Source organism: Paralichthys olivaceus, chromosome 11 (assembly GCF_024713975.1).
Source record: "Paralichthys olivaceus isolate ysfri-2021 chromosome 11, ASM2471397v2, whole genome shotgun sequence".
In the NCBI taxonomy this organism is placed as follows: Eukaryota; Metazoa; Chordata; class Actinopteri; order Pleuronectiformes; family Paralichthyidae; genus Paralichthys; species Paralichthys olivaceus.
In genome coordinates, this window is record NC_091103.1 from 14,858,938 (window position 1) to 14,874,614 (window position 15,677).

Genomic DNA, 15,677 nt, shown 5'->3' on the forward strand with positions numbered 1-15,677 from the left:
CTGATGGTGTAACCGTCACATTTCCCAATGATCCAAACACTTACTTCAGTTCCCCTTTTTGAAAATGGGAACCACTCTGCCACGTCTTTGATCCTCTCAAATACAAATAAATATCAGCCTCAAAAATCTGTTAGCTTTACATAAATTGGATTTACGCTGTCATTAACCCATTAGCATGAAAAGGTTTTTCTCCTCTTAACTCTATCCAACTCTAATGTCGACTTGCATCAACCCAGCTGGAACCATCTTTAGTACTGTGAGATCGTGTCTTCATGTCTTCAGTAGTGTGTGGGTCCTTTCTTACAGTTTAGCAAACACTGAATACAGGAGTCAACAGTACAGTATTATTTAATATTTTACTTCTCACAGACATGAGTGCTGCAGCCAAAGAGAAGAAGGTCCGTGTCACATTAATGATATAATCTCCTCTGGCAAGCACTGTGTTTTTACATGGTTTCTTTGGGGAGTCAGCCTGAGTCAACTCCCCTTTTTATGTCCATATTAAGCTTGGCCTCTCACACACAGAGGGAGTCATGTCCACATTTTTATGAGTGTGTAGATAAAGATTATCTGTAACACTTAGTGATTATATACTGACATGCTATAAGAGAATGAGAGAACCCCTGAATGGGCATGTGGTTTCAGACTTTTGGATATATCCATATATACTTATGCTTATATGTAACTATAGACTATGTGTTGTATGGGAATTCTGTATCTTATAATTTTACTTTGCTTTTTGTATTCACATTACATTACAATTTCATTTCCATGTACCATTTAACTCATATTGATGTTGTTTGCCTTGCACGCTGTGTTCATTATATCTTTGGTGTTCATTGTACAGTTTGTATATTGTTGCTATCCTGCCTGGGAGTTAATTGAGAGGAGCTGTGTTCAAATACTTGGTCAATAACTGTGATCCTGATGGTGCTGTCTGTAACCGCTGTCTCCCCGTCACGCCACAGCAGACATGAGTCCAGACATTATCTTGAAATCATTGAGTCTCAGAGCATCCACACAGCTGATACATGCACCATTTGTCCTGAGTGATTTAAGCTGAATCCCCCTTATGGAAAATAAGGAAACACCTACTCACAGGCACACTTCATATCAGCCAATCAAACTGAACCACACCTCATCAGTCATGACTGCCTGCTGAGGAATCATACTTTAATTATTCTCCTGCTGAGAAGATGTGTTGTGTAACTGCAAAGAGACTGTAATAAGTCCACACTGGATGTATGTGGCTGCAGACCTCCGCCCTTCCCCTCTCATTCACTGGGTTCCTCCTCTGCACACTCTAAATAATATCCTCCAATACTTTTTAACTGTGTGAACCTAACCCTTAACCCTAACTGTTCTTCAACAAATCTACACAAGCCATGAAAGTTCTGGAACTGAGTTGTTTAAAGCAAATCATGACATAATGAAATAATGAAACATAGTGCATTTGAGAACGACTGCACAGTGATAATGAGTTGTACAGATGGTCACTTTTTACAGTGTAGACCTCCTGTCTCTTCATCTGCCCCCCTCTCTCTCTCTTTCAGTCACTGGCAGACTTCCTCTTCACACACTCCCTCCACACACAAGCACACACACACACCCGAGCACAGACAGCTGCAGCACCAACCATCAACCATGGCTGTATGGGACACTGCCTCTCTGCTCCTCGGACTCCTGCTCCTCTTTCACACCTGGGGAGGTGAGTACCCACCCAGTGCAGCTGTAGGTTTTGGGGTTATTTGGACTGTGCTTGATGGGGAATCAGTGGTGACTTTGCAAACTTTTATCCAATGCAACATCACATAGATTCAGATGAACACCCTCTCACAGAAAACTAATTGAGAAGTTTATTTTGAAAGTAGGTATTTGCATGTGTTGTAACAATTGCAGGCTTGTCTTTGCCTTTCTTCAAGTGTTTAAGAGACATAATGGAATCAAACAGCTGGCCTGTTGATGGCAACTATTGGCTGCACAGAAATCCTCTCAGTGCTGATGGTCCAGGTGAAGCTGCTATAACTGCAGAGATGAAAAGACACAGTCTCCTCTTGCTTACATTATTTTTCAGAAAATCAACAGAGGCTGGTCAACAACGCTGTTACTGCGCTGTTGTAGTTTAGTATCTTTAATTGGAAAAATATTGTATATTTTGCCGTATTAAAGTATCCTTGAAGTGAATGGCCATTTCCGCCCCCCTCATAGTTTAAATGTATTTTCACGTTGAGACACCAGGATTGTTGGGACATACTGTGAAACCCTCTGAATGAAATGACCATAACGAGATGCAGCACTTTGCTAATTTCCATGGCTAAGTTGGTTAGTTTAAGAAGTTTGCAGGGATGTATTTTTAGCCGCTGTCATGTACAGAGGGGCAGTTGTACAGTGAAGGATACTCTCCCTCTGCGTTCTGTCAGCGCCTTGCCTGTTGAATACCTCTACCATGTTTCTATCACACACAGTCAAACACACTGAGGTAGACTGTGTGAGGCACTCGGCGGCTGCAAAGAGAAATATTCACGATTATCTTGCCATCTTGTTTATTGTAAAATAGACCATGTCTTTAAATCAGCTCTGAGAGACTAGTAACAGATTTTTTGGTGAGATGCATGTTGAGGGGCAGAGCAGGGCTGTTTATTCTCTGAAGAGAGTGTAAATGTATATGTTGTGTTATGTGGGTGAGAAGGGCATGCTACCTCTGATCTCCACATCACTGCTTCACTTTACTGGACCTCTGCTGTGTCGGTCTGCTCTCACTCAGGTCAGTGTTTTCCCTCTCAACCTTTCCTCTCTTTGAGCCTGACTTCCCTCCTCTCCCCCCGTCTTCACCTTTCCTTATTCCTGTTTGTCGTTGACCACACGAGCCTCCTTTCCTCACCTCTCTGCATTGTGTTGAGCTCCTGTTTAGGTTCAGCCAGACCATTGTCTGTGATCTCATTCAACTCTCTTCCCCTTAATCAAGTTCACTTCCTGGAGTAATGGTTTTGTGGCTTTCTTATCGCTTCACGTTTTCCCTTAGTTTTTGTTTTATTACATCATTTATCACATCTCATTCAGAAATGTCACATTATCTTCTCAATAGAGCTGTTTCTGTTGGGTTGGATTTCAAAGGGTGCAATAAATATATTGATACGCCTGTTAAAGGTGTGGCTCTTTTCAACAGCTTTTGAACAGTCCTTCATAAGATATCCAGTAAATTGACTTTTAATTTAGTCTGTGAAATGACAAAAATGAATGCCCATCAGTTTTTCCAGTGAAATCTTTAAATATAATTATGAAAGAAAATTGTAATATGTTTATATTTGAGAAACTGGGACAAACAATTCTGCAATAATTTTTATCTGCTTGGAAATTTGCAGCAGATTGATTGTTTTGTTGATTAATTAAGTTATTGTGTGCTGTTCTAATCGGTGTTAGGCAGACTTTTGTTAGGCAGACCACAAAGGAAAAGGAAAAGTCTTTGTGGTGAGATATTCTCAAGCATCTGATGATGTTTGTTAATGCCCACTCACGCCATGCCGGATCTGCAAAGACGCTATGTTTAAATACATGCACATCAATGTGCACATGGGTGCAAATGAGTGCGATTGTGTCTGTGCCAAAACTCTGTCTCCAGCCTGTGATGACATCGGAGGAAAGACGGACATGCTGTCGAGCAGTAGTAGTGACCCTCGATAAAGATGCAGTTCAGTTCCTGTGACATCAGCTAATCAAGCTGAGCCAAAGAGCAGCCACATTAGACCTTGCTGACTTAAAGGTCATCACTTTCTGCTGCAGCTGAGGCACTGAGACTTGCTTCCAACAACTGCTGCTCCTCAGAAGAAGTGAGCTGGTCACGGACAATAAATGTCCTTGTTGTGTCTCGGCCGCAGCATTGAAAATTAGGCTTGACAATCTGGCTGAGGATCAGCAGAGCAGCCTGAAATGAAAGTCTCTAACTTCAGTACTCTCTTCCGGAACATATACACAGCGAGGACTGTGACTGTTTTATTTCCAATAGGAGTCTATGAACAGCTGTTAGTTTGTGAAGCAGGTTAGACGTTGTAAAAAAAAAGTTTTGGAGGTCTTTGATGTTCTTTGATGTTCCATCAAGTTTTTTTCAATCACTGAAAGTAATTTTGCGCTCACTTTATTCACAATCAAATATATCAGCTCTATCAAATTATTGCAAGACATACTCATACAGTTTTGGCATAAAAAAGAGTGTCTTTGTAAACAGATGAAGAAAGTGATAATGATGGCCTGAAACCAGGTCCTTGTCCAGAGAAAGTTTGTCATGGGCACATGGTGTCTTATCTTTTTCCTGAAATAAAGCCCTGAGCTGTTCAAGCACTGTGTTTGTGTTCCCATGCAACAGACTCTTGAGGACAGCACAGAGAAAAGGAGCAGTCCACCACTGTTTTTGATCAGGCCCTTGACAGTGGAACATCAATCTGGAGATGTCTAAAATTGTTTTGGTGAATGTACGGTTGTTAATGTTAGTGAAACATTATCCAGATCCTAAGTGAAGCCTGGAAAGGAAACAGGAGTGAGTGTTAGTGCGGTGCCGTTCAATGTTATAATACAGTGGAACATATTAAGGCCAATGACAGAGAATATAACAGTTTTGAAAATATATGTCTTGATTAACCATGATTGTTCTTTAACATGGCACAGGCACGTACAGTGCTTCTTTGCTTGACTTTTGCTTCAGAGGGACTTGCTTTGTTTTTACAGTAAATGCACCTTTTAAAATTCTGACACACTAAAGCAAAGATACTGTTGGTGTGAACTGAAAGGAAAACAATAACACAAGTGATAAGTAAGAGTTCAGTCTTGCTACTCTTACTTTTGATGGAGAAAATCAGCAGTCTATCATCATGAGCCTTCCTTATTTGGTTAGGGCTTGGGGGTAACCAGTGGCTGCCGTTTAGAGACTTCTGGAGATGTCTCTGCTTGTGCATTCAGCATGTCTCCTAAACTTCAGTGGTTTTATACCTCAATAAAAACATGGATGTTTAACCTACATAGCCTGTTGTTAAAAGATTAGAAGATTACTGAACTTCTTACTGTAATTCTGTAGCAACACTGTTTTGTTATAGTAGATTTTGGCAGCGAAATAGTCCTCACAATCAAAGCAGTGGAAATTTGTCTTTGCTATGGTTCACACAAAGCACAGAAAAAATATAATTTTCTATAACATAATATATGCACACAACATCTCATAATCACAAATATACATGAAAAGGGTTTGGTTTTTCACAGAGTGACACAATAATAAAGCACAATAAAGAATTGTGTTGTTTAACCATCCAACATTGACTGAAAAGTATAAAAGAACTAAAGCAGAATTAAAGAAAAGTCTGGTACATACACCATGTTGGGAACAGCAGTTTCAGACATATGATTAATAACATGTGAATGCCAGCAACCTTTTCACCCTCTAACTCCACTGCTCTGGTATGTACAGTCATACTAGATGCTGGTAACAGTAGTCTGTTCATTATCTCATGTCATGACCAGGTTACTGAGTGAAATTGCCATGGGTAAGGAATTTCCTGAGTGACTTGTGGGTAAAATCGGAAGATAACATGTATGAGTAATGGATCTGTCAGTGTACATGGTGTATTCTGTTTTCTTTGACTGTTTTAATGTTGGCAGGTGATCAGACAAAGAAGAGCTTCAGATTGTGCTTTAGAAGTTAAAGATCAAAATGTAAACACACATTACTGATTAGTCTGTGTGTTTATGAACATTTGACCATGGAAGCAGAAGAAAAGCCACATTTTTCTTAAGTGTTTTTATGGAAACACCGTTTTGCTGCAGTGTCTCCCTGCAGAGCCATGTAATGGGTTGAAGCTGTGCACTTGGGAGCCTGCAGTGAAGAAACAAAAGGTTTCCTTTTACTGTTTGATCTTCCCATTGATGTGAATAACATCCATTATCACCATTACTTGGGTCAATATAGCAAACCAGTGATGAGAAGGTAGTGGAAGTGGTGGGGGGGTGCTACTAGGAGAAGAAGCTCACAGGCCTTTGTGCTTTTGTCATCTGGGCCATTTTGTGTGTTTTCCCAGAGTAGCAGCAAATGATTGTTTGTATAATGCGCCTCAGGAAAAGAAACACTCCGCAGATTTGCCTCATTGAATGATATCTTCCAATCAGGACTTTATTTTGCCAAAGCGAGCGGCCCAGCTCCTTCTTACAGTGTGAAAGGAAGGAAGCAGTTCAGTTTTGTCTTATCAGAACGGAAGAAAAACAACCTTTTGTCAACTTTTTTCTACCAAGGAGAAACTTTTTTTTTCTTGTGGTGCTGTTGGCTTGAAATGGGCAAACATCTGCAGTGAAAGGGATTTCACAAATACCACAGCATGACTGCTTTTAGTTTCAAAGCTTCTCGCAACATTCTTCAGCGCAGCTTGGTTTTCATAATGTGGAACACCCGATCAGTGATGCCCAGCTGAAAGCGTTAACACAATATCAGCTTTGTGTCTGGACGTGCAATGAGTCATTTCATCTGTAGGTCATATCTGAGAGCACTGCACAGCTTCAGGGTATCTGATGTATTGCTCTATGTTTGGCTGCAGGGCAAAACCATTTCATATCAGGGGGTTTAGAGATCACTTTTTAGCAAGTGCAGCATCTGAGGAGGCAGCTCCCCCTGACTGGTACCACTTACTGCAGCTTTGAAGTTCCCTGATCAGATGGACAGCTGTGTGCACCTGGTTCACACACACACACACACACACACACACACACACACACACACACACACACACACACACACACACACACACACACTGACCTGCTGTCATTATGTGTTACTTTTGTCAGAACAGGGTTAATGTTTCACTGCTGGTGACACCGACTGTAGAACCCCTCTGTTTAAGTTCAATTTTACTTACGTGCAATTTTTAAATATTTAAAGGAGATATATTTAGCTTTTTCAGTTTTTTTCGTTCCTCTAGTGTGTTAAAGGTTTTTCATGAATGAAAAATGTCTTCAAAGTTCAAAACACAAGCACAGAAAACCTGCTGGAAACAAGTTATCAGTAGTCCAACAGACACTTCTTGAGCATTGGGACATCACATCATTAATATGATAAGTATTAAAGGAACAAGTGTGCCTTGGTGGAGGTTTATGCTCTACTGAGCACCATTCTAGTTTGGTCCCTGCATTTGAAAGTTATCAATAAACTTGTCTTATAATTAGCGATATTAGTTATTGACCTAATTCATCTATAAATATGAACATTCATTATTTTATCCTTCATGACTGTTGTAACACTGTAAATGTCTCTGTGGAATTAGGAAAGGATTATATCATTTCATTTTCTCTCCCACACTCCTGCTCATTGACTGTGTTGAGGTTACTGTACTAAATGTAACTCTACTCTGTGGGGAGATAAGTTTAACTGGGGTCACGTTTGAAACAACAAACCAAACCAAGCTGTGCTGGCTTGAATCAGCCCTGAAATAAACTCCTGTGGCTTTTTTTTGTCCTCAAACAAATTGAGAAAACTCATCAGACAAAACATAAACATTTATTCTGAGGTCTCTTGTGGTTATGCACAGGGTAGAGGATAAAAGACTGGTGCCAATGAGCTAGAGATTTGAATCAATCATCATCGATCACTAGTGGTGATGAAAAATATGCTCGTAACTCTGTCAACATTAGAGCATTTGCCATAATCCCATAATTTTATGTTAAAAAACAACACTTTGTTTATGAAAATCTTGGCACTCTAAGGCAGCTAAATTCGGGTTAAGCTTCAGGAAAGATTATTGTTACTGTGAATTAACTATATATTGTAGGGGTTAGGCACCTGCACTGTCTTACAGTCTCCTGTGCGAAGCTACACATCCATCCACCACCTCCATACTCATCCATACTAAACCATGAGGAGCAGAATCATCCTTTATGGCTGTCCAGTAATACTGAGCTGTCGAAATAGCACAACGATAAACCCACAGTTTTAAGCACCCCTGAAGCAATCTAAAAGACCTAAAGATATTGGTCTCAATGTTCGATAAAAGTGGCAAATATGGGAAATGATAAGTCCAAACCATATAAATACATTTTTTTCCCGTGTCATTCATAGTTTTCACATGTGACTTTCCGTGGTGCATGAATATACGGTTATAGTTTGGGTTGCATGACCAGTTTTGCAGTTGTTTCAGTTTACAAAGGACACACATTTTCAATGTGGGATTGTAAATGCTCCAATTCACTTTTGTCCTCCCTCGCACTGGGTCAAAGGTAAGTTTGTGGCCCCCAGATGAGCAGTTGTTCCATCATGTCAGTCGCACTGACTCCAGTGTCAAAATGATGCTTTCTACACGGTTGCGCAGCTTTAAGAAATAGTGAACATTCTTCGGTGTACAGGGAGTTTTTCCAAAATGTTGAAATTGACACCATTCACACTGTCAGGGACGGGATTTTTTTATGTTCCACAATATACCACTAAACCTTTGCAATGACACAACAAGCATGACATCCCTTGTTGCTATATACACAGTGTCTCCATTCTTTTATAAAATACCATTTGTATCATTAGCTTGTACATTTATTTACGCCCTTTTAAAATGGTTTCATCACTGTAGAGTTTGTGACTTATATTTCAGCTTTAAGAGAAATAGTTTTGTCTGAATCCTTAGCAGTAATTTACTTAAAGTTTTCCATGTATCATCCTGAAATCAGCTGCTTTAATGCCTTAAGTACAAAGGTCTTTGGATTCTCCACTGTTGTGCTCCTCCCTCAGATTTATTTCCATCTGTGATTAGAGCCGACGTTGTTTGCCTCAGACTATTTAAGGAATAAAATGTGGTTGGACTCTTTGAGTCAAATTAAATTCTAATAATACAGCCATTAACTCCACAGGCATTAACTGCACAGACGAGCAGGCACAAATGGCTGTAAGCTGATTTAATACAGATGCTGTTGTTAAGTCAGAGCCACTTTGATCTTAATTTTCTTGTGCCATAACTATAACCTCTTACAAAATATTAACTGCAGTCGCTTTTATACTTTGATGTGTCATTGTAGTACTTTATCCTTGCTTATTTGAGAGACAGAGATACGTAGATAAACATAGACAAAAGTGAAAAACAAATGAATTACTCTGGAGGGAATTCATTTGTTTCTTATCACTAACAGAAACTACATTTACACATTTTACATATTCTTATCTCTGTAATTCAGTGGGGGGTGGGGTCAGCCCAGGCAGCAAGTCAGTGACATTGCAAAACATAAAAAAATTCAAAGTAAGATGTAAAAAAAGAAAAAGCCAGTACCCGAGGAAGTGATATCTTTTACTGATAAGATGAAGTAAGAAAGATGGAGTGAGAAAGATGGTGTGGTTTCCAGATTTCAGCATGAAACACACCTGAAGCACTGTCACAATGTGTGACATTTGAACTGATGTATGAAGGCAATGAGATGGTATTTAGTTGGTGTGAGTATTTAGTATTTAGCTTGGTGACAGTCTCATTGGCATGTCCTCCATCACTGGCGTGGAGAAGTTGTCTCTCTTCACTCTGGTGCCTTGATTCATGTGTTTCTCCACCTCTTGTCTCTGCTCTGAGGTCAAACACACAGAGAGCCCTCTGTGTCCCGCTGCCGAGTAGTGTCAATGTGAGAAACACACCCACTGCTCAGACCGAGGGGCCTCTCCTTTCACCTTCTGGTCTCTTTTAGCTTTTACAGTGATGAAGATGAGACTCCGCTGCTGCTCGATCACCAGGGACTGTGGAGCAGGGCTCAATACTGGGTCATTGCCAAGGGAGGGAGGGTGATATATCACTTTGTTTCCTCTTAGGGGAAGTGGCCAAAGACATGTAGCCAGAGGGTGAAGTTAAGACAGTATAAGACTATATACAGGCCAAAGAGACAAGTCGGGCCTTGAACTTCAAATCCAGTGAGCAATGAGAATGCTGTAGCTCACACAATGTAACTAAAAAACACAACCCAAGAATTTCATATCACAGACATGACCAGCATAATAAAATGAGCGAAATAAAAAAATTCAGGCAAATATAGAATGCATGATGCAAAATCAGGAATCATTTCGTAGAACTAAATTCAGTCACAAAATAAAGGTTCCAGCAGATTCTAAAACCTGCTCAACATGTCTGGACACACAAATTGTATAGTGTTTTCTGTTACAATGACATGAGATGAGATAAGATATATAAGATGTACCTTTATTGACCCCTTGGAGCTGAAATTCAATTTGACTCAGCAGCACAGAAAAGTAGCAGTTCAAGGGGAAGTGTAGATAGGATAAAAGGAAATACTCAGAATCCAATAAATAAGATTTAAATATACATTTTATACACAATAACACGACACAAATACAACATACGCTATATACATATGCAAATATGTCAGTTTATGTGTTTGTGCAATGTGTCCCTTGCAGCTTAACACAGGATATCGGGGAGGGCCAGCTCGGCACAAGTAATGGAATAAGTAGCAAACTACATGACTTATCACCATACAGCCTATATTAGCCTATAAAATCAATAGTTCATAAATATTTGATATACAAAGTGCATAGCGAAAATACAGTGTAGCAGGAATATATCTGTAAATGTGTTTTCATCTTGGATATTTCTCTACAACCCTAACTGTTCAGGACTAGATGCTTAAATTTAAGTTTTTGTTTGTGGTTGAACAGCTAATATTGATCAGAAATTCTCCAGATTTGAGTCGGTGAAGATGTTTTTGTTGCAGCGTGTTGAGCTCTCAGGGTCACACTCCAGATACTTTATGTCCTAGAAAGAGTTCAAAGCTGGAGGCGCAGAGATCCTGGTTGATCCGCAGATCTAAACTTGTCCTGTGGGAGCTGCAGTGGAGACTTGAGTCCCTGTCAGGATCTCTGTCTATTCTGTTAGTTCGACACCCTGCTTTAATAATAGATGTTGTTTTCCTGAAATAATGCTTTGTGCTGATCTAATGCACATTAGGATCCTTTTAACCTAATGCAACCTATCAGCCTTCAGCTACAACCACTGACTCCACAGAGCAGACTGATGTGTTTTCTGTGGCTTCACATTGTTTAGTTACAGCACATCACCGTTAGTAGTTAACTTTTATGGTTTGCTCTCCTCTCTGGCTCTAGTGTTTGTCTATGGGATTATTAAGGCCTAAATTTATGGTCTTATCTTAAAGTCTTAGTTGTACATCACTTTTATTGTCCTAATTATTCCTGTGTTGAGGGTTCTTTCTGCTGTGGCTAAGCTGTGATAAGTGAAATATTGTATCCATCTAGGTCAGAGCAGACATCCACAGGAAAATAAGCTGATACGATTTGACTCAGTTTCATTCATTTCATTTTAATCAGCCTCCTCCCAGTAGAATCGGCTGATACAGTCAAAAGAGATCATTGTTTTCATCGCTGTGCTGCTTCATCATGCTGCACAATCACCCTCAGATCACATGATGTCAGAGATTTTAAATCGACCTTTTTATTTGTCCTGTGATAAAGTAGAGCATGTGAGAAAGAGATGAGTTCACAACACTGGTACTGTTTTTTCTGTACAAGAACTCACAGAACTCACATTGATTTTCACCTATGGATCACCTTCCAGGGTTGTGGTGATTTGTGCTCGCTTTAATCCGTTCCGCTGTTACGTGATGTGTTTCGCACTGAAAGTGTGGAAGTGTGGTTGGACACAGCTCAGGGCAGATCAATTAAGGCTTATCTACATGTATAAAGAAGTACACATGCTAAGATTTGTTTACAAGAAATGTTGTTATGATTAGAACAGCATGAGTGGGCCTATAAATACACAAAAAGTTAAGTTTTACCATGAAGTTGAGATAACTAATCCTCCTTAAATGTTCCCTGAAAGTGTCTCTTTAATTCAAACATAAAGAGAAAGGGGTTAAACTCAAGTTTAAACCAATGGTTTGAAGGAATTTAAATGGAAAGCTAAAATAATTGAATTGTTTGGAGTTTTCTCATTTTGCAAATTTGAAACAGGAAACAATATAATATCTAATATATCCAACTATGTGCTTAATAATCAACCAACCATGTGAGTCGACCAAGCAAATAGGGACGATTCACATGAGCTTCATTATTACCTCTGTTCTCACCTCTGTCTGTTTATTGTTTTTTTATGTTCATCGGGTTGTTTTTAAGCAAGATTACACAAAAAAGCTGAACAGATTGCCACAAAACATAGTCTAAGGATGCGATACTGGTCAGGAAGGAACCTATCAAATTTTGGTTTGAGTACAGATCAGGGGGAAAAGATCCAGGAACGTTTTTTCAGTTTCTTTAACACTATGAGATGTTGTTCAACGTGCTTAAACCCCATTTTTAACCCTCATTTAATCAAATTGTTAATCATACAACTGGCTTGAGTCTTCATAATATATGTTCTCCCTGTATCTGTGTGGGTTTTCTCCTCCCACAGTCCAAAGACATGCAGCCTAATCTGTGACTCTAGATTATCCATAGGTGTGAATGTGAGTGTGAATAGTTTGTCTCTAAATGTCAGCCCTGCGATATACTGGCAACCTGCCCAGGGTTGGTGCCCTGCCTCTCGCCCAATGTCAGCTGGGATTGGCTGCAGCTCTACCTCTAACATGAACGCAGCTTTCGGTTACCACCAAGATGCTGATGTTGAGTTTCATTGGATCTCCGTCAAATTTATGACACTGGGAATGCGTGCAAATTCTAGATTTCTATATTACATGAGAAACACGCAGGGTAACACACACCTGTTGTTTTACTGTGAGCTCACTCTCTGGTGGTGTTAAGACACATGTTATGTAACACATGATTAAAGTGTTTGCCCTTTATCGATCAGATTATTTGTCTTGGTTACAATGGCACTTTAACAGGGAGATTTTAGCTAGGGCTAACCCTACCCCCTATTTCACAAACCTACACCATGGCATGCAAGATTCTAATGAATGTGTTCAATTATACGTTTTTTTTTAAATGGCTACTTGTTGCATCGCCACCAAATAAGGAGAGAGCTGCTGCTGAGCACCTTATCCTGTGAGCCAAACCAGTGTGTTTGTATGTGCGAGTATCCGCAATCTATCTTTAGCCATAATATGCCAGCAGCAAGCAATGCACATCTCATACTTGTGAGGCCATGTCATGGGACCTCTCTCTCTCTCTCTCTCTCCCCCCACCCCCCCGTCACAGTCACAATCAGCATCGAACGAAAATACTGTCTCCTTTGGTCTTTCCCATACTTCCACGAATCTTGTGTTATTTTATTTCTGCCCACTCACAGAGCGGCTCATATGAAGACAATTTTGTCGTATAAGGGACGTGGGAAAGAGGATGGAGGGGGTGACTGTTCCACCATGGGAGCAGACTTGAGGAAATGGCCCACTGAGACTCACTGATACTCGCTGAAACACACACATAGATACACGTATGCAAGTAGGCATAGATGTGTGAGAGCAATTTTTTACGAGAGCCATTTGGACATGGGAAGATGACTGCATCCCACGTGAAGTCAGTGAAGTCAGAAGTCATCTATTCAACATATATATTCTTTATGTGTGTGTGTGTGTGTGTGTGGCAAAAATAAAATAGCTGGTTGTGGAAACTTTGAGCAAAGGGGAGTTGGTCTTGTTGCCAAGTAGTTATCAAAGGCTTGAGAACAGAGTGAACCGCTGAGTAAAGAGTAAAGAGCTGCTTATAAAAGAGGATTTAGCCTCAGGTTAGAGAAGCTGTGCTGCTCCTCACAGCTCAACGCCTGCGGCTGGATCTTCACAGCTATAGTTAGAAATTATTTTTCTTTCAGCGCTCCATACATCTTTATTTTCTGGGGTAGTTGGGTTTGGTAGTTCATTCCCACCTCAATCTAAACCTACAGCTCTGACCCTAAATGCACCACCACCCCTGCTATTAGAAGTGACCTTATCAGAGACCCGCTCAGAGGTTTATTACTGTGCCGTTGTAACAGTTGTGAGTCAGGAGACCCCCCTGCATGATGGATGAAGTGGAGTGCGGTGTGATGAGAACAGAGTCACGTCTAGCCTGAGTTGATCTCTGCAACAGGTGGTGAGTTGAAATGGAATATAGCATCAAATCACCAGAAGAAATCAGAGAGCGACTTGACTCCCTCCATTCCTCCCCTGTTGTGTGGTCCACTCTGATCCTCTCCACTGTATTTACATTCTTTGTATCATTCCTCCCCCGCGCCTTTTGGAAATCGTTAATTCTGATGGCATGTTGAGAGGATTCTGCTGGCATTCGGCTCCAGCACCCTGGGGATGTGTGTGTGTGTGTGTGTGTGTGTGTGTGTGTGTGTGTGTGTGTGTGTGTTGGGGAAAGTGTCTGGTTGGTCAGTGTTACAAGCTGACCTTGTTTTCTCTGAGGCATCGTGGGAATGCATAGTTTGGCTGCTGCAGCTGTCACTGTCTGTCTCATTGTCTGCACGAAGCAGCTAAAATCACCTGAACCCCTCAAAGACCCCCTACAGGACCCTGCTGTACTTGTTTTTATGTAAAGTGTTAAACTGTCAGGGTTAATCATTGAGGCCCAAGTTATTAAGATGCTTATCAAATTCTGTAACACCAACATTACTTGTTTGGTTCAAACTGAGACCCACGTTGTATCTTACACCCCCTTTGCCAAAACCTAATATTTAAAACATGTCCAATGCACAATGTCTTATAGAAACTGTCTTTTGCCCTGAATGGAGAAACACAGACCTCCCATTTAAATGAATGGATGCCACTCCAGGGGCCTCTAGCTTAACAATGTAGGGTCGCTTGGCAGCAACAGAGTTTAGCCAGATCTCTGCTGCAATGCAACATGCCAGTCAACAAGGTCAACTACTGGCAGGTTTCTTTGGTTCAGTTCAGACCTGGTCTGATCAGTGGATGGATCTAATACTGGCGTAAGCGCAAGCAGGATGCACGTTAGATCCTCCCGGGTTCCACGTTGCCACAGCAGGGAGAACACAAATGTGTCCTGGGCTTCACTGACACAGACTAATCAGCTGATGATTGTGGCAGTTCGCCATAATGCAAACACTATCACATATTGATTTGTATTTTTCACCATAACAAATAGCATATAGCTCACTTTCTCTCACTTATTCAATCCATACCTTCTCTTCAACCATTTGATTGATTGTTGGGTGCGTCTGCACGTAATCTCCAAATTAGCCACAGTGAGGCCTTGTTAGTCTGTGTGATGCAGTACTGTGTAGTACTACATTTGTTTTTCTAATCTCTTTACTAAACACACCTTCAACTCTGTCATTCCCTCGGAGTCCAGTTTCTAGAGGCCATATCTGTTTGAGGCTGTCGGCCAGTCCTCTCTTCTTCAGGAGAATTACTGTGTGCAGCCAACATTGTGGGAATGGAGCCATCCACCCAAACAAGGTCACTGCGACGAGAGTAGTTTTATACATTTCTCCTCTCTATGTAACCTAAATCATTTTAATAGTGTTCTTTAATAAATGGAAGTTTAGTCTCTGGTAACATCTAAAGCAGGCAAACAACATAAAAAGCATGAATCCGAAGACGAAAGAGGAAAACACTGGTGATAAGAGCCTGGTGTTGGACATCACGTGCTGAATTACAATATATATATAAAATATAAATTTGACATTGGCATAACAAAATCTTCATGGAAAATAACAGCGACTCATGTATCTGTTGCAGAAAAATGTGTCATTCTATTTTTTTGAGTGACGTAATTGTGGTGT

The 15,677-nt window shown here is 40.5% G+C and overlaps 1 protein-coding gene across 3 annotated transcripts in view; it reads left to right on the plus strand.

Annotated features, from left to right (window-relative positions):
- The window catches only part of mcamb (melanoma cell adhesion molecule b), a 43,870-nt gene that overhangs the window by 10,763 nt on the left and 17,430 nt on the right, over window positions 1-15,677 (plus strand). For all 3 annotated transcript variants that reach the window (XM_069534543.1, XM_069534544.1, XM_069534545.1), the window contains exon 2: window positions 1,554-1,708. In XM_069534543.1, the coding sequence (XP_069390644.1) occupies window positions 1,645-1,708 (64 nt within the window). In that variant the 5' untranslated portion in view covers window positions 1,554-1,644. The remainder of the gene's footprint in view (window positions 1-1,553; window positions 1,709-15,677) is intronic.